Below are 19151 nucleotides of genomic sequence, written 5' to 3' on the forward strand. Positions count from 1 at the left end.
AATATGTAATACTGTCAGAACAACGTTCAGCTGCATTTACAACAACTAAATTAAGTGAATGTGCTGCACATGGGGAGTAAATAGAGGTTTAATTTTCTTTTTCAATAAAAGATCTAGCACCTTTTAATTTCCCACGCATGTTGGCAGCATTATAATAGCCCTGACCTGTACGGTCTTTTATGTCAATTTCAAGTTGTTTTAAATGTTCTAATATTTTTCTTTTGCAGTTTCTTCTCCTGTTTTTTGACAAAAATCAAGAAATTCTACAGATCTTTCATGAATTACCCAGTTTTGAGTTTCAGAATCCCTGAGAACATACCGTAGTATTAAAACATTTTGTTCAATATGTGACGAATCTGAAGTTGAATCAAAAATTATTGAATAATGAATTTAATTTTTTCTTTCCATTGAAAGTTCTTTCAAAACAAATTGACTACAAATTTGAATAACTGACTGCTTGAAGTCGTTTACCTGCGTTTTTTGATTCTTTTACAATTTCTAAATGATCTTTTAATATGGGATTATAATAAGGAATCAATTATAGTATACCCAAAATAATTTTTGGGTCGCCAATTTTTTGATTATCGCCACGGAACAATAAATTTCTGGATGCCAAAAATAAAATTACATCAAGCAACCTTTTGAATAATTTATGAAATGCTTTTTATTTGAGCGTTAATTACCTTTTCTGTTTTGACATTTGCCCATTTACCTCCTAGTGATCGTTCTAATTCTCTCCAGGATAAATAACATTCTCTATGTGATTTTTTTTTTTTTTTTTTTTTCTTCTTCTTTCTTTTCAACATGTATATAACATTTGCCACGTAGTTTTAGGTGGATCCCTCTCCTTTTGCTCACACTCACATTCCCACTCTTTTTATCTGAGCTTTCATCGGTCTCAGGTAAGTCACCCAACCATGTCTTAGGGTTCTAGTTAGATCCCATTACTACTGCCCTAACTTTCACCATGGGCGGTTTACACACGTTTTTTTCCCCTGCTTTCACTTCATTCCACTTTAGCAGTGGGTGTTCTACATGCTAGCAACTTGCATTTTTCTTGCCAACTGTTGCATCTCTCACAACATAAACATTCCACTTTCACTTTCAACCACTTTGCTATGTTCTTTCCCATACTGATCTTCCTTATTACTAATAATACAAGATAGTGTAGCTCTTATGACAGTAGCTGTCTTTTTTATTTTATTAAAATCACACAACATTCCATACAAATAAATCAATTTTTAAAAACATAAGATCGAAAACATATCAATCCCCACCCCTGGAAAAAAAAAGCTAGGCCAGCAGAGTAAAACTAAAACTTAAAGCTAGTAAAAATAAGTAAGTAGATGAACTAATAAGTGAATAATGATAAATGGTGGAAGGAAAAAAGGGGAGAGAATCTGCTTCCTCAGTGCTTTAAAGACTTATTCTAAAATGTTATTGATTAGATCCTGCCAGGTTTTAAAAATGTTCTGCACAGATCCTCTAAATGAGAATTTGATTTTTTCCAGTTTCAAATAGTATATAACATCAGTTACCCACTGACTTAGAATAGGAGAGTTAGGATTCTTCCAGTTGAGCAAGATAAGTCTACGTGCCAATAGTGTAGTAAGGGCAATTACAGTTTGTTTGTCCTTCTCCACTTTAAGCCCATCTGGGAGTACACCAAACACAGCTGTTAATGGATTAGGAGGGATTGGGACACCAAGGCTATTTGATAGGCATTTAAAGGTTTTGGTCCAGAATGATGTTAGTTTGGTGCAGGCCCAAAACATGTGGCCCAGTGAGGCTGGAACTTGATTGCAACTATCGCAGGTTGGATATTGCCCTGGAAACATTTTGGACAATTTTAAGTGAGACCGATGTGCTCAATATATAATTTTGAGTTGAATAATTGTATGCTTTGCGCATATGGAGCTCTGGTGGATTCTATGCATTGCTACTTTCCACTCCTTTTCTGAAATATTGAGTGAGAGATCATTTTCCCACTGTCCTCTTGGATCTTTGAAAGGGAGAGACTGTAAAATGGTTTTATATATTACAGAAATGCTGTCTGAGTCGTCAAGACTGATCACTTTTTTTTCTGGCATAGATGTAGGTGGGAGGTGAGGAAAATTGGGCAGGTTCTGTATAATGAAGTTTCTTATTTGAAAGTAGTAAAAGAAACGTGTTGCTGGGAAGTTAAATTTGGAATGTAATTGTTTTTAGGATGCAAAGATCTATGTACAGATCTCTAAGTGATTTTAATCCCAAATGTTTTCCAGACATTAAAAACTGCATATGTTTGAGAGGGTGGTAAAAGGTGGCTCTGTGCAGAGGTGCCACAGATGAATGCTTCTTTATCTTAAAATGCTTTCTACATTGGTTCCATATTCTGAGTGAGTGAAGCACAGTTGGGTTGTTAGTATATTGGTGATAACTTGCATTTATTGGGGTACAAAGGAAAGAATACGAAGATGTACTGCAGGATTTTATTTCTATTGCCGACCAAGCCTGTGTATGTTCATCTATTTGTGTCCATGTCCAGATTTTTATAGCTTGTATATTTGCTGCCCAGTAATAAAATTGAAAGTTAGGCAGAGCCTTGCCACCTTCCGCCTTAGGTCTTTGTAGTGTCGCACTTTGGATACGTGGATGTTTTGAATTCCAAATAAATGAGGTTATGGTTGAATCTGATTTCTTAAAAAATGATTTATTGATGTATATTGGAATGTTTTGAAATAAAAAGAGAAGCTTAGGAAGGATATTCATCTTAACAATGTTAATTCTTCCAGCTAAAGTGAGATGAAGGGTTGACCATCTATGCAAGTCTTGCTTAATTTTTTCCATACAGACTGCAAAATTTTGTTGATAGAGAGCTTTATGTCTACTTGTAATATTTACCCCTAGGTATTTAAAGTGATCTGCAATGATAAAAGGGAAGGTGTCCAATCTAACATTGTGTGCTTGAGAATTCACTGTAAAGAGCACACTTTTAGTCCAATTAATTCTGAGACCAGAAATCTTTTGAAATTCTGTAAGTGCTGTTAGGACTACAGGAACAGTATTTTGTGAGTCTGATACAGTACCATATCATCTGCGTATAGAGAAATTTTCTGTTCAAGTCCTTCTCTGATAATCCCCTTTATATCATAAGTATTTCTACAGTGAACTGCCAGTGGCTCAATGGCAATTGCAAAAAGCAGTGGTGACAAGGGGCATCCTTGTCTGGTACCATGTTCTAGTTTAAAGTAGTCTGAATTAATGTTGTTAATACAAACTGAAGCTTCTGGATTGGTATACAGTAGTTTGATCCATGCACAGATGTTTGGGTCAAACCCAAATTTCTCCAGTGTAATGAAAAGGCAGTTCCATTCAATCATATCAAATGCTTTTTTCGTCCAACGATAATAATGTCTCTGGGGTGTTTGACTTTGCGGGTGAATATATTATATTAAACAGGTGTCGAAGATTGGAAGCTAAGTGTTGGCCTTTAATAAATCCTGTTTGATCTAGTGATATTACCGAAGGCAGCACTTTCTCCATCCTTCTAGCTAGGACTTTGGAGAGTATCTTAACATCTTATTCAGGATTGAAAGCAGCTGTCTTCTTTATACCTGATCTATTTTCCTGATTTCAAATGTTCCAGCCCCTTTCCATTTTGTGGCATGCTTGGCTCAGCTTCTGCTTTCTCTACCTGCACTACAGATTTCCATTTCCTAGCTTTAGCCTGCTTGCCTCTGCCACTCCTTTAGATGATGGCTGACTTTAATATGAATTTAGGCATTTTTGATTCAATGCTACTCTAATGTAATTTGCCAAATTCGTTATGGGTTGGCCTACTTTTGCCCCTGTAAGCAAATTTACACGTGAATAAATATGCACATACACATAGATCCTAACCGAATAAGTGCTCTATGAATGAGGCATGCACTGCCCATCACTCCCTAGCTCAACAAATGATTTTGGGGGAAAATGTGAAAGGTATTGTGTGGCCCCACTGGTCTGAAGTATGGCTCTTTGGGATTAGTTTGAATCCGAGGCCATTCTCTCACAGAGCCCTGCGAGAACCTGAGGCACCACTGCCACCCAGAGGGGCTGCCATCTAGCGTCCCGAGTGAGGTACTGTTCTGATCAGGCTTACTTCCCCAGTCCATAAAGTAAAGAGGCGTCCCAGCTGGACAAGGACCCCAGCCATCTGTGACAGCGTCAAAGTTGACTTCTATTGGCTAGGTTGTTGTTCCACCTTCAGGTGAAAGAACTTCTAAATCAGCTTTTATTGTAGATTTTGTCATGAGGTCCAGGTGACAGAAAATCTATATTACTCTCTTCAACAGCTTCTTTATTTGAAATATCTTTTTATCAGCATTCTTTGGCATTAAAATATTTCAATAATGAATGCTTGTATTTTAATTCTTCTCTCACCTTTTCACAATCCCTCTTTTCCTTTCATTTCTGACACCCAGATTTATGATACATTTCTGTTGGGGAAATTTTTATTAGAGCTATAAATGTAAATATTCAAAAATTAAATTGAAAAATATGTGCATACTTTTATTTCCTCATGCTGTATAATGAATATCTTCTATCATTCTATCAATATAATGTCCAGCACAGTGATTCTTTACCGTCGCGTGTGAATGAGGGTATTTTAACACGTGTGCTGCATTCGTGAACACAATAATATACATTTATCATACGATTTTACTTCATATGATACCAGCCAGATATGGCGCAGTATTCAGCTCAAATTCACTAATCACTAATAATGTTTGTTTATAAAATATCATGAGCACTTTATCTTAAATAAGTCAGACATATTATTTGTATATGTTGGTCATCTGGGTAGATCAGTGATTGCTTTTTATAACATTGTTTTTAAATAATTGGCCAAAGACTTTTTTGCACTTGAAACCGGCCCCTTTTGCACCCAGGCCCAAGATAAGGGTCTCTGTGGCCCTGCATACATGGTATGTTTAAGTCCATATGCAGAGTGGTCATCCTCATTCTGGAAACTTTTATCTAATCTAAATGGATAATTCATAGCTAATTATGTAGGCAAATAATAACAAGTTCATCTGGATAGAAGATGTCTGAATCCATAATATTATCTTAGGGCAGTGTTTCTCAAAATTTGTAGCCTTGGGACCCAGTTTTACCTTTTGAAGTTCAATGATGTCTCCCACAGAAGATGTAGGTGGTTTGGAGGAGGTTTTCTCCCTTCGTGAATCGAATGAGATTAGAAGAGCATCCCCATGATTAAGTGGGCTGGCAGCAGTAGCGTAGCGTGGGTGTCAGCCACCCGGGGTGGAGGAAAATTCCGCCGCCCCCCTTATTTAGGTATGGTTCAAATTTTTACAAGATATTATTATTATTTATTATGAAATTTTGCCGCCCCCTAAAAGTGCCGCCCGGGGCGGGCTGCCCCTGCCGCCCAAACTACGCTACGCCACTGGCTGGCAGTTAGTAATGGGGAAAAAATATCGTGCAGCATTGTTGATCTTTTTGGCAGACTGAGCGTGTGTCACATGTGACAATAAATCTGAGATAAACTGATTAGACTACATTCTTTTTATCAGTGCATAGCCTTGCATTTTTGAAAGAGCGAAGTCATTTTTTCCACATGCATATCATCATTAAATTCATAATACCAATCAATCAGTGTTAAGTGCTTATTGAAGTTTAAAAAAGAGGAAATTTAAAGCAAAAAAGGCCACAAATTAACATATAGAGCCAAACCACGATTGAACAAAATGAAGCATGATTTTTTGTTTCTTTCTTTCTATACCTGATGGAAATGATGTTTTTCAGAATGTGATAAAAAGGAGATCATGATGGTGTTTTTTAGTGAATAAAACTAATTAGTAACTTGATTTTTTGTGGGTGGACATTTATTTAGATCTGAGGCAGTACTCATTTTAGGTCTAGATTCTAATGGAGAGTCAAGATATAACCTGCTTACAGGTTTTTAGCTAATGCAGGGAGCAAAAAGTAGGAGATAGGAAGCCTTTTAAAACAAGCTGAATTGCTATATCTTGGATGAAATCAATTGGTTACCAATAAATTTCCATTTCTTTCTTTGCTGTAGATAATTATATTTTAATGCAGTCCTTTGTGTTGTTTTTCACAGCACAGAAATATACAATAACATGGCAAATGAAGTGCTTTTACTGTATGAAATATAGTCGAGTATGAAGTGAAATGCAGAGTTTGTAACCTTTTTTTTTTTTTTTTAGTATGATCATCATCAGTTTCCAGGTGTTGTTCCACGAACATTTCTTGGCCCACTCTTTATATCACTACTGTGCTCACCAGTAGTATTTGCTTGTTCGCTTTTTGGAATATCAAAGTTTTATTCTCAAATAATTGGTAAGAATATTCTTGGTTTATACGGCATAAGAAGAAAATAATGCATTTTTGGCACGTTGAATGTTGTCCTACTCAACCAATGATTTTTAGGAAGCATGTGAATCGGCCAAAGGAATTTTCAGGACTTTTTCAGGAAATCCAGTTTTGCAAAATTTGTTCTGCCTAGTAGTTTACATTCTTCTTTACCAGTTATACATTCTCAGTAGTATTATTTTGCTGTTAAAGATCTAATTCATAAATGTCCTCTGAAGTTCAAAGAACTTCCAATGTAAGATAATTGTTTTTATTACTTGCTGATATGGCCCTAATAATATGATGTGTTTTTAAATATAGAATAGAAACAGTGTGCCCATTTCATTTATATGTGATGAGAGGCATTAGAGTATAGAACAGATGTGAAAAGAATAGGCCATTAAGCCCAACACAGCTTAGTTCGTCTCCACATGAATTTTGCAAAACATTGGAAAAAAAGTTCCCCAAGGTACTGTTTGTCTACTACATTACTCGATAGTTCATTACAAATACTTGTGTTTGTCTTTGTGACATAAGACTTTCGGAAATGTATGCAAAAAATTCTCTTAATGAGATTTCTGTGTTCCCGTGTTATTGTTATAAAACTACCGAACTGGTATCTATCTTACCAATTCCCACTATGGTTATAACCAATTCTCATTTCTCTTCTGTTATCCTGCTGTCTTGGAATAAATCTTCTGAGGAATTTTGTGTAGTGTTGTTCTTTTTGTAATGTGGAGACCAACATTTTGCAAACATTTCAAATGTGGTCTAATAAGAGTGTTGTACAGCCCTAGACAAACATGAGGTATTTTAATACTCTCTCTTCAGAACAGGTATATCTTGTTATGGTAATGGGGTTTTACCACTGTTAAACCACTGAATTGTTACAGTGTGATTCTGAACAAAATAAGTGGATGGTGTATGCAACTCATCAGTCTGCTTGTTTAGGTCTGCCACCCATTAATATCTTGTCAGTGAATGCTGCTTTTTAGCAGGTGCATCCAGTCTGTTACATTTCAGCCAGAGCTTATCAGCACCCTTTCATAGCATAGCTAAAATCTTTGACCCTTATTTACTCATCAGGGGCCTCATGTATAAACGGTGCGTACGAACATTTCCACGCTCAAATCGCGATATATAAAACCTAAACTTGGCGTAAAGCCACGCACATTTCCACATTACCTCATACCTTGGCGTACGCAATTTCTCCGCTCGGTTTTGCAGACTGGCGGCACCCAGCGTCAAAGCAGTGCTACTGTTCCTGTGTGGTCACCCTTTTTTTCTTAGCTCCACATTCCTGATGCGGCTTTATAAATACACTGAAACTAACTGCATATTGTTTATTAGTGTAATGCATCTGATTGTAATTAACCTGCAGCAATATAATGGTCCAGGGAATAGCCATAGTATTCCAAATACCATAACTGCTTTAGCGTTGTAACTCTCACTGCATCTTCTTCTTCTTTCAGCTGCTCCCGTTAAGGGTTGCCACAGCAGATCATCTTTTTCCATATTACTCTCACAGCACCACTCGGAGTATTTATATCACTGTATCTGAGTGGGGAATCACAGCAGCAGCTGATTGGAAAGAGAATTATCGCTATACAGCATGAAGCAGACGCTGACTTAGCCACGGCAAAACACTTTAGAGACTTCCCAGCATGGACTTCGCAGTTTAGAAAAAGTTCCATCCCAAGAACTCTAAACGCACTCAATCAGTCCATCAAGTGCTCCTTGTAGAACTGTTTACTTATAAGTACAATTACCTCACTGTAAACTTGCACTACAGTTATAATATTGCACAACCTGCGCCACTTTATAAAGCGCGTATTTACATATGATGACGGTATTCATTTGTAAGATGAAATGCAGCAAAATATGTTGATTATATTATACAGATAAAACTTTAACTTCATTTAAATAATCTGTATTGTTAATAATTAAACATGTGAGGACACGGTGCCGCAGCGCTAGCTAGTTCATGGATTGTTCCTGCATTGCGTTGTATTCTTGCGCTGACGCGACACTGGAAAGATAGACGGATAGAATAATTAAACATGTACTACGAAGATATTTCAATGTTCCTTAAAAGTTTTGAAGAATCGGCGTTCTAAGCTTACAAATGGCTTAACGTCTGTTACATAGCTGATTGTGTAGCGATTGGGTATTTGGAGAAAGAAAAGTAAGTACAGGAATTGGAGGTTAGCACGTTTGAAAGAGACAGTACTGCTTTGATAAATTATGTCATTGAAGGTCGCGCAGCAAGCCTCTTGCATGAGATATGAACAAGCACCGTGTTCCCATGTTTAATAGGCGGAGAGGTGGCTCTGAGGCTAGGGATCTACACTGGCAATCGGAAGGTTGCCGGTTCGAATCCCGTAAATGCCAAAAAGGGACACTGCTCTGTTGGGCCCTTAAGCAAGGCCCTTAACCTGCAACTGCTGAGCTCTTTGAGTAATGAGAAAAGCGCTATATAAATGCAAAGAATTTATTTTTATTTATTTAATAACATGCTTTCATTCCTATCATCATGAAAAAGATATCACGTATACATCTCAGTATTTTAATTATTCAGAGAGCTGTAATATCACGAATGTAATGGATTATGTGTCCTGTCGGAGAAAGAGAAACCCCATTTAAGAAGCAGGTAGTGATTCACACACACAGAGCACATAGATTATCAAATACAGAACAAAGCATTTAACGTGCTACTTTAATTTACTAGTTTCTCAAATCCCATTGTAACTAAACGATTTTAAGATGAAGTTTATGATGTTCTACTTTAATGGCAAAATAAACTACGTGATTAAAGTGGAAATTTCGAGATTAAAGTTGACATTTCGTGCTTTTTTCCCACTGTGTGCCTATTTTTTTGTCTGTATCCTAATAAGCTTTCATATGACACTCAGACGGTGGGCTACGACTTGCCTTTTCACGGCGACTTTGATATGTGATTTCTTTTTTATTTCGGGCACTGTGCGACTTTGTGAACTTGAGCCTTCGAGTTTCTCCGAGACACTGTCACTCGATCAACTTCCTTTTGTTGATTATACCACTGTTTAAACCAACAAATAGTTATGTTTTTCCTTTGCCTCCACTTGGTATTCACTGAAATTCTTATATTTTCCCCGTGCTTTTCCCATTGTCTTTTCTCAGAAGGCTATTTATATCGATTTGCATATTCAAAGAGGCGTAATTCTGGGAGGAGTTGGGGCGGGACAGAAGGCGCGTGCATGTGCATTACTTTTCACGCTGATCAGGATTTATGTAGTGGAAGAACGTGAAAGTTTGCGTACGTACAGATTCCTGCATCTGGATTTTTCTGTGCGTACGCACATTCCCGCTTTTGTGCTTACGCCATGTTATAGTGTGAGTTCTACGCACGGCGTTATACATGAGGCCCCAGGACATTATTCTTTCAGTTGCATAATTATCCTTTTTTATGATGTTTCTTTAGTTTTATATATCTTGTACTGCTGACCTATTTACATGTGAGTAGTGCATAGCCATAGCCTAATTTATCCTGCTGTGCTTTACCAGTGTTTTTAAATTTAAATAAATAAGGCCAAACCCCAAATTTATTTTAGGTCACAGATTTAACTGTACATCTACAGTGCTTGTATTTGTTTGTTTAGTAGCATAAGTTATATATATTAATGTCTGGTGATTTCTTGAATGCAGTAGCCTTTACATAAATGGTCTTAATGCCAGTAACTGCTCATTAAACCATAAATTGTTCATGAGATTGTGCCTTTTCTTAATACATATGATCCATTTAAAATAGTTTAATTAAATAATAAAATTGTTAATTGTAAACTTTTTTTTTTTTAATTTAAACTGCTAAAACTTTATTTTTATCATTTTTCTTCAAAAAAGTTAGAGGCAGTCTGGGACTTTTTGTGATCTATACTTTATGGCATCTTCAGAAAGAAGTCAGAAAAAGCTTTGGATCACAAGTAGCAAATCTCTTTTGTTACATTACTGCTACTCAGTTTCATTTGATGTTCTACTGTACAAGAACATTACCCAATCTATTTGCTCTTCCTGTAGGTAAGTGATTTTGAATGTGTTCATAATTCTATAGATATGACAGTTTTTTTTTTTTTTTTTTTAATACTTCTTTATCTGAGAAATCGGCAAAAGTTGGTGCTAGTTTTTATTTTTCATCTTGAATTTGATGATCCAGTTACAGGTTAAGCACACGTTACCTGTGGAATAAAAAGAAAACAACAACAGGATAATATTTTCAGTTGCAATTTATTTAGAATATTGATTAATTATAAAATTACAGTAAACATTTTTTTTCTTTTTTCTGAATCTAAATAATAAACTTAATAGCAATTCCAGCATGATGTTGACTACAAAAAATCAAAATATCTATTTGTATATTCCCACAACTTTTAATTAGTGTAACCCTATTATAAAATTGGTTAGACCTTGGTATAAATACTAAAACTTCTTTTCTGTGTAGCAGCTACTCTGTGGATTTACCCAAGTTGATTAGTTTACTCAGCTTTGCATTATTTATTTTGTGTGCTGAAGGAATAGGTTCAGAGTAAATCATAAGGTAATGTAACCCCTCTTTACCACCCAATTAGTTTTTTGCAGTATACCTAGCCCTTTCCAAAGGAGACTGTCTTCAAAGCATATCTGTATTTGAACAAGAATTTGACTCTCTTAAATCATTCTAGAAAGGTTTTTCAGTTGTTTTTTACTTTAATTGTGAAAAATTATATTTTATACTACAGTGAAACCCAATGGCTTTGTTAGTTGTTGAAATTTTTATTATGTCTTGTGGTTTAAGGAACATTTATCTGTTGCTGTAAATATTTCTATTTTAATTTGTGCATGTGTTTCTTTTTATTATCTTAATGACTTAGAAGATACAAGTACACAGTCTTTAATTTGTTTCCTACGTGGTGGACACACAACCAAAATTTGAATTGTTTTATACGTCTCAAATACTTTGTCAGTGGCTGTTAAGGCTAGTTTTGTTAAAATGCCTTCTTAAATGGAAAATGTGATGAATTAAGACTAAATTCTCATTGGTGGCATTGCAGTGTATTAATTCTTTTTTTTGTTGCATCAAGAACACTGCGAAGCATGCAATGTACCCATGTAACTTGGGAACCTGGTTCTGAAGAACATGGCTAATAAATGAATGCCGCCTTGTTTATTTTGATAATTTTTCTCTTCTAACATACACATCTGTCTTTTTGCAGTTCTTTTGGCCTTTACAGCTTGGCTTCAGCAAAAGCAAAGGAACTTCATTGGACTCTCTGCACTTGCTATTATTGTTTTTAGATCTGAACTAAGTTTATTCTTGGGCCTCATGCTGCTGATGTCTTTAATAAACAGGAGACTTTCTATTTTACAACTGCTGTATTATGCTGTTCCATTTGGTGCTGTTTGCCTTGGTAAGTATATTAATTTAGCTTGCTCTATAAAATGAGTAGATGCTGATTGATTCTTCACAAAAAGCATTCAGTTATTCATTTTTCTTCTATAAAGCTTTCAACCAGATTTGCTTATTTACAAGCGGAATATGTATTTGACTTAAAAATAAGACTACTGTACATTTAGAACAAAAAATCCATCCATGCATTATCCACCACTTATCCGAGGTTGGGTCGCGGGGGCAGCAGCCTAAGCAGGGAAGCCCAGACCTCCCTCTCCCCGGCCACCTCCTCCAGCTCCTCTGGGAGGACCCCGAGGCGTTCCAAGGCCAGCTGGGAGATATATAATCCCTCCTGCGTGTCCTGGGTCTGCCCCATGGCCTTCTCCCAGTGGGGCATGCCCGGGACACACCCCCCAGGGAGGAATCAAGGGAGCATCCTAACCAGATGCCCGAACCACCTCAACTGACTCCTCTCAATGCGGAAGAGCAGCAACTCCACTCCGAGTCTCTCCTGGATAACTGAACTCCTAACCCTGTCTCTAAGGGAAAGTCCAGCCACCCTGCGGAGAAAACTCATTTCGGCCGCTTGTATCCGCGATCTTGCTCTTTCTGTCACTACCCAAAGCTCGTGGCCATAGGTGAGGGTAGGAACATAGATCGACTGGTAAATCGACAGCCTCGCCTTTTGGCTCGGGTCTCTCTTCACCACAACGGACCATGGCAGAGCCCGCATTACTGCGGATGCCGCACCAATCCATCTGTCAACTTCCTGTTTCATTCTTCCCTCACTCGTGAACAAGACCCCAAGATACTTGAACTCCTCCACTTGAGGCAGTAATGTGTTCCCAACCCGGATAGAGCATTCCACCCTGTTCTGGCTGAGAAGGATGGCCTCGGATTTAGACGTCATCCGCAAATAGCAGAGGTGAGATTCTGAGGTCACCGAACAAGACCCCCTCCGCTCCTTGGCTGCGCCTAGAAATTCTGTCCATATAACTTATGAACAGAATCGATGACAGCGGGCAGTCCTGGTGGAGTCCAACCTCAACAGTTAACGAGTCCAACTTATGACAGGCAATGCGGACCAAGCTCCTGCTCCTCCTGTACAGGGACTGAATGGCTTGTAACAATGAGCCTTGTACCCCATACTCTTGAAGCACACCCCATTGGATGCTTTGAGGGATACGGTCGAATGCCTTCTCAAAATCCACAAAACACATGTGGACTGGTTGGGCAAACTCCCATGCCCCCTCCAGGATCCTGACCAGGGTGTAGTGCTGGTCCAGTGTTCCATAACTGGCCAGCCCCACAACATCCAGAGCCTTGAGGAACCCAGGGTGAACCTCGTCCACCCCAGGGGCCCTGCCACCTCGGAGCTTTTTAATTACCTTGGCCCCTGTTATGTACGGGCCCCACCCGGAGTCCTCCAGCTCTGCTTCCTCTAAGGAAGACATGCAGTTGGGATTGAGAAGATCCTCGAAGTATTCCTTCCACCGGTCAATAACGTGTGCAGTTGAAGTCAGCAGGGCCACATCTCCACTGTACACAGTGGTGGTGGAGCACCGCTTTCCCCTCCTGAGGCACCTGACGGTTTGCCAGAACCTTCTCAGTGCCGACCGTAACTCGTTTTCCATGGCTTCCCCAAACTCCTCCCATGCCCGAGTTTTTGCCTCTGCAACAGCCGATGCCGCCACACGCTTGGCCCGCCAGTACCCCTCAGGTGCCTCTGGAGTCCCACTGATCAACCAGACCCGATAGGACTCTTTCTTCAGCTTGACGGCCTCTCGAACCTAAGGTGTCCACCACCAGGTTCGTGGATTGTTGCCACGAAAGGCACCAACAACCTTGCGGCCACAGCTCCTTTCTGCTGCTTCGACAATGGAGGCTCGGAACATGGCCCGTTCAGAATGTACTTCACCTCCCCGGTATGAGGTTGAAGTTCTGCTGGAGGTGGCAGTTAAGGATCTTTCGGAATGGTTCCTCTGCCAGACGTTCCCAGCAGACCCTCATTATTCGTTTGGGTCTGCCTGGTCTGTCCGACAGCCTCTCCCGCCATCTGATCCAACTTACCACCAGGTGGTGATCAGTTGACAGCTCAGCCCCTCTCTTCACCCGAGTGTCCAAGACATAAAGTCGCAGATCTGATGACACGATTACAAAGTCGATCATCGAGCTGCGTCCTTGGGCATCCTGGCGCCAAGTGCACTTATGGACACCCTTATGCTCGAACATGGTGTTCGTTATGGGCAATCCGTGGCCAGCACAAAAGTCCAACAGCTGAACACCACTCGCGTTTAGATCAGGGAGGCGGTTCCTCCCTATCGCACCTCTCCAGGTTTCACTGTTTTCACCAACGTGAGCATTAAAGTCTTCCGGCAGGACGATAGATTCCCCAGGAGCTGCGCCTCTCAGAGCCTTTTCCAGGGACTCCAAGGAGGCTAGGTACTCTGAACTGCTGTTCGGTGCATAAGCGCAAACAGTCAGAGTCCTTCCCCCAACTCGAAGGCGTAGCGAAACAACCCTACATGTTGGAAGAACCCCAACATACAGGCCTCGATGTGGGGGGCCATAAGCAAGCCCACCCCTACCCAACGCCTCTCACCCACAGCAACTCCAGAGTGGAACAAAGTCCAGCCTCTCTTAAGAGGAATGGTTCCAGAGCCCAGACCATGGGTAGAGGTGAGCCCAAGTATATCTAGTCGGTACCTCTCAACCTCTCGCACCAGTTCAGGCTCCTTCCCCGCCAGAAAGGTAACATTCCATGTCCCAAGAGCCAGTTTCGGCAAACGAGGGTCGGAACGCCAGAGTTCCCACCTTTGGCTACCACCCATATCACATTGCACCCAACCCCTTTGGCCTCTCTTGCAGGTGGTGGGCCCACAAGAGAGTGGAACCATGTTGCTCCTTCGGGCTGAGCCCGGCTGGGCCCTGTGGTCGAAGGTCCAGGCGCACGCCAGCAAGCCCCTCCCCCGGGCCTGGCTCCAGGGTACCCTTTCCCGGGCAAGGGAAACGCCGTTCCTTGGTTTAACTCCATATGGGGTTAGAATAAAAAATGTAAAATAATAACATGGCACATGCACACACATGCGCGCGCACACACACACACACACACACACTCTAGGGGGTGTGCCCCCCCTTGCTGCCATTGGCAGAAACTCACCTTGATAGCTCACTTCATTTGCTGTCAATGCAAGAGTACTGTACAGTGAAAACTCTGGCCCTGAGATTTATTTATAGTTATAGCAAATGCTAAAACTATTGAAAGTCATCATCTATGCAAGATAAATGGTACTCTACTTGTTGAAGTATCGCCAGTATCTATCTTAATGCCCAGAAGGAATACGACTTCTCCTGCATGATCACAAGTCATGACTTTTGCCGGCAATTGAATGTTTATGCAGTTTTACAATTTGTAAGCATATGGTGTTACATAGGATTTATTTGTCAACTGATAACACACAACTGAACTACTACTGCTCTTAGCAGAGTGGATGTATGTAAAGTATTTTGTTTGATGTGTGCATGTTAAATTGGTTGCATTGACATGAGTGTCATACGGAGTAACGTACGGTTTTGAAGAAAAATGAGCATTGCGTTAATGTCTCATGGAACAGTCACATGAAAATGTTGCATGATTTCAGTAATCTTGTATATATAAACAATTTAAACACAATGAATAATATTCATTCTTTTATTTTTATGAAGGTGTGAATAATATTCCTGCTTAATGCTTTAAACATAAACTGTAATAAACATGGTGGTGTTTAAATGACACCGGATGCTAACTATAATGTTTGAATGCATGGACTGTAGTAAACTTTATGATAACCAAGTCTCTAGTCCAAAGAGAAATCAGTAATTATGGCTAAAGATATCTGCTGTAGTGAGGAAACCCAAAGAATGAAGTGGCTTTTTTCCTTTGCTGTGTTCTCCACAGGTAGCAGAACAGCTTTATTTCAGCATTGTATAATACATATGACAAGCTGGAATGGCATTGCCCAATAGGTTTGAAATGCTTTAATTAAAAATTTAAAAACAAGGATGACTTTTTGGGGGATTGTACTGTGTAAGAGTGCCTGCTCTTTTAGAAATAAATTAGTTTATTAAGGTAGTTGCTGTACAAAACTGATTAGTGAGAAAAAAATGACTTCACTTCTGTCACTATCACCATTTGTGTGAAAGTTGAGTGCTTTTCAATTTTTTGTGTTTGTCCTTCTCTTGATACTCCAGATTTTTTCCCGGAACTGTGTTTTACTTGCTTGCTGTACTGTATTAGTAGTTAACTCAAAAATTAGACTAACATGAATGTATGGATATACTATATGTTGTTGTGCCATGTGATTGCTTCTTGCCATTGGACTTGCTGCTTCAGGGATAGACTCTGATAGTAATCCTAAAACTGTATTTAGTGGGTTTAGCTGTTTTAGTTAATTTGTTATTGTCTACATAGTACAGTGAACTTCTTACTTGATTGTCTATGACAGATAATGACAGCAATATATCAGTATGAAATTATAAATCCAAACCCAGAGAAGTCTAATACCATACATTAATGCAACCTCAGATGATATATATACAAGAAACATTTGTACAGTTATGAATATAAGTGGCAGTTAAGTAGTGTTTCAACCTATAAATAACAACTGTCCTTTGTTCTGGTAATATGAGTCTTAATGGTCCTGTGCCTTTTGCCATAACATCTTCTTAGGTCTTAAATAATACTTTTTGCCTAAATCAGTAAGTGGATTTGAATATTGATGTAGGGGATATAAATAGAGAATGATTTGTCAGAACACCGGGCTGCTGGTTAAAAAGTATAAAATGTATGACAAAAATTGTTACCACTGTTTTTGGCAGCTGTCTCTAGTGAATTGGAACCTATGTAAATATTCCCACTTTATGATACTGTTTGTGTTTAATTACTTTGTGTTACTCTTTTATGTTTTGGTTTATGACTTAAGTTTTTGTGCTTACTTATTGTTTACAAAAATAAATATAGCCTTTTTTGCATTCATACACTAGAATGCTTTATGTATGTAACAGAATCATGAATGCTTTTTTTTTATTTATTTAGTTACATTTTTTTGTTTGTCCCCCCCCCCCCCCCCCTTCTGTATAGGTCTAACAGTTTTTATCGATTCTATATTTTGGAGGCGTCTTCTATGGCCTGAAGGAGATGTACTTTGGTATAATACAGTTTTAAATAAAAGCTCAAATTGGGGAATATCCTTTTAATTCTTCTCTATTTATTTATGTCAAACACATGAATTAAGTATTTATCTTTTTTTATTTATTTAAATGGTACTGCTGGGACACAGCATTAGTCATATGAAGACAACCCCTTGAGGTGGTCTTCTCTGTAAAGTGTTATTTATAAAAAAAAACAAAATCGATTTAAAAATTGTGATGTTGTTGTTGTTAAATGGTTTAGTTGAATCCGACGCTTTGTGACTTGATTGACTTTGGCAGGCCAAGCCTTTCTATCCAAAACTGCTATTCTAAGTTCCTTCAAGCTCATATGCATAGTCTAAGTAATGCTGCCTATCCATCTTAGTCCCTATCTTCCTGATCTCCTTTTGCTTTCAGTTTTCCCCAACATGAGATTCTTCTCCAAAGAATCCTGCCTTCTATTTATGTTGCCAAAGTATTTGATCTTTTCGTTGACATTCATTCAAGCCTTCCAGGAAAACTCTAGTCGTATTTTTTTTTCAAGTATTGATTTGTTGGATTTTATTTCTGTCCAGTGAACTCTCAGCAGTCTTCTACAGCACCAAAGTGTCTATTCTTTAGCTTTTAGCTTTGGTGATAGTCCAACTGTCATAGCCATACGTCACTACTGGAAACACTATATCCTTAACAGTGCAGACATTTGTTTAAAATGTGAATTAGCAAAACATTGTGATAATGTTAAATTTTCTTTCTAAGCATTGTTAGTGCAGTTGTCCTAGCTATTCAACTGTGGTGCTTTTTACATTTTCTCCATTAGCAGTCCCTACTTCATATGTTATATAAGACATTTTAAAAACTACCTTTTTCATACTTTATAATGATGTGTTTTGATGTATATTAGCTCAATTTACAGTGGTAACCCAAAGTACGACAATGTCCTATTACAAAGCAACATTTTGCCAATCTTTGTAAATTACTGTACTTATAAAAACACATCTTCATAATATTCTCACAGATATGGCTGTTTTTATAAGAGAACTTTTGAAAGAAGGCACTCTCTTTTTTTTTTTTAATCCTATACCTAAAAAGAGTTGCATGTTAGCTTTATTGACAGTAAAACGGCCTGTTGTCTCTGTGTGTTACTTGCGGTGCAGTAAGTCCTAAATGGTTTTCACTTTGCACCTTGAACTGTGTAAATGAGCTCACAAGTGAATAAGTGAACCTTTCTAAGAAGTTGGTTATGAATGCTTTAGCATAAGTTCCTACCCTTTTGAACACAGTCATTATCATGCTCCCTCAAGTTAGATGGGCATTTATGTTGAACAGCATTTATCTAAAGATGTCATATTTTATTAATGGCATGAGATTAAGGTCTAAGCTTTGAGTCACTCTAGAACATTGCCTTTTCTTCTTTTTAAGTTTTATGACATTGGCTCCATGTTTTAATTAGTTGTCCTTTCTGACATATCTTGCAGATTATGTTTTTGATGTTTTCAGTGTACCTACGCTGGCAAAGTTGTGTGTAACATCTGAACTAGGATTTTGGTATGCACACATTACTTCAACTTTTTTTATTGTAAAACGATAAAATATGCATGTTAATACATTACATTTTATAGATGATGTATAATATACAGGTACTGTATATATTATACTCTAATTTTTATATGCAATATATATCTTTTATGCATTGAAACCAGTAAATTTGCACATATCCTGTTATGGATAGCTGTTAATTACTAATGTATGTAACCTTTCTTGTGTGCAGACATTTCCTTGACTGATGTTGTCTATAAACCTTTCCATTTTTGTGGTACTTCTACTCTGCTTTACCACGTGCCCTTGGTTGTTCTCTTATGTGTATTCCTATTGGAGCAGTGGATCAAAGAATGCGGATCTTACTTTTGCCAACCATTGGTTTTATTTTCTTGTATTCATTTCTTCCTCACAAGGAGTTGCGGTTTATAATATACACTTTTCCTGTCTTCAATATAGTAGCAGCTAAAGGTTGTTCCTTAATGTGAGTATTTAAAAATTTAATTGTTACTAACACACATATGCAAAAAATGTTCTTCTCATTTGCCTTTAAATTTAACTTTCCCTAACTGGAAAGTGAGATAGGAAAAGGAATGGCTCAATTGATGTATGGATCATATTAGTGTAGCATTCTGTGTGTTTGAACTTTTAACAAGTTCAGTATGTCAAACCTCATGTTAGAAAT

At 38.3% G+C, this 19151-nt stretch overlaps 1 protein-coding gene across 1 annotated transcript in view; it reads left to right on the forward strand.

Moving 5' to 3' along the window:
• The window catches only part of alg12 (ALG12 alpha-1,6-mannosyltransferase), a 28808-nt gene that overhangs the window by 6399 nt on the left and 3258 nt on the right, over positions 1-19151 (forward strand). Inside the window, exons 2-6 of the mRNA XM_051933948.1 lie at positions 6216-6348; positions 10240-10413; positions 11586-11780; positions 16881-16986; positions 18729-18950. Coding sequence (XP_051789908.1) covers positions 6216-6348; positions 10240-10413; positions 11586-11780; positions 16881-16986; positions 18729-18950 — 830 coding nt within the window. The remainder of the gene's footprint in view (positions 1-6215; positions 6349-10239; positions 10414-11585; positions 11781-16880; positions 16987-18728; positions 18951-19151) is intronic.

The sequence above is a fragment of the Erpetoichthys calabaricus genome, chromosome 1 (genome assembly GCF_900747795.2).
Source record: "Erpetoichthys calabaricus chromosome 1, fErpCal1.3, whole genome shotgun sequence".
NCBI classification, from domain to species: domain Eukaryota; kingdom Metazoa; phylum Chordata; class Cladistia; order Polypteriformes; family Polypteridae; genus Erpetoichthys; species Erpetoichthys calabaricus.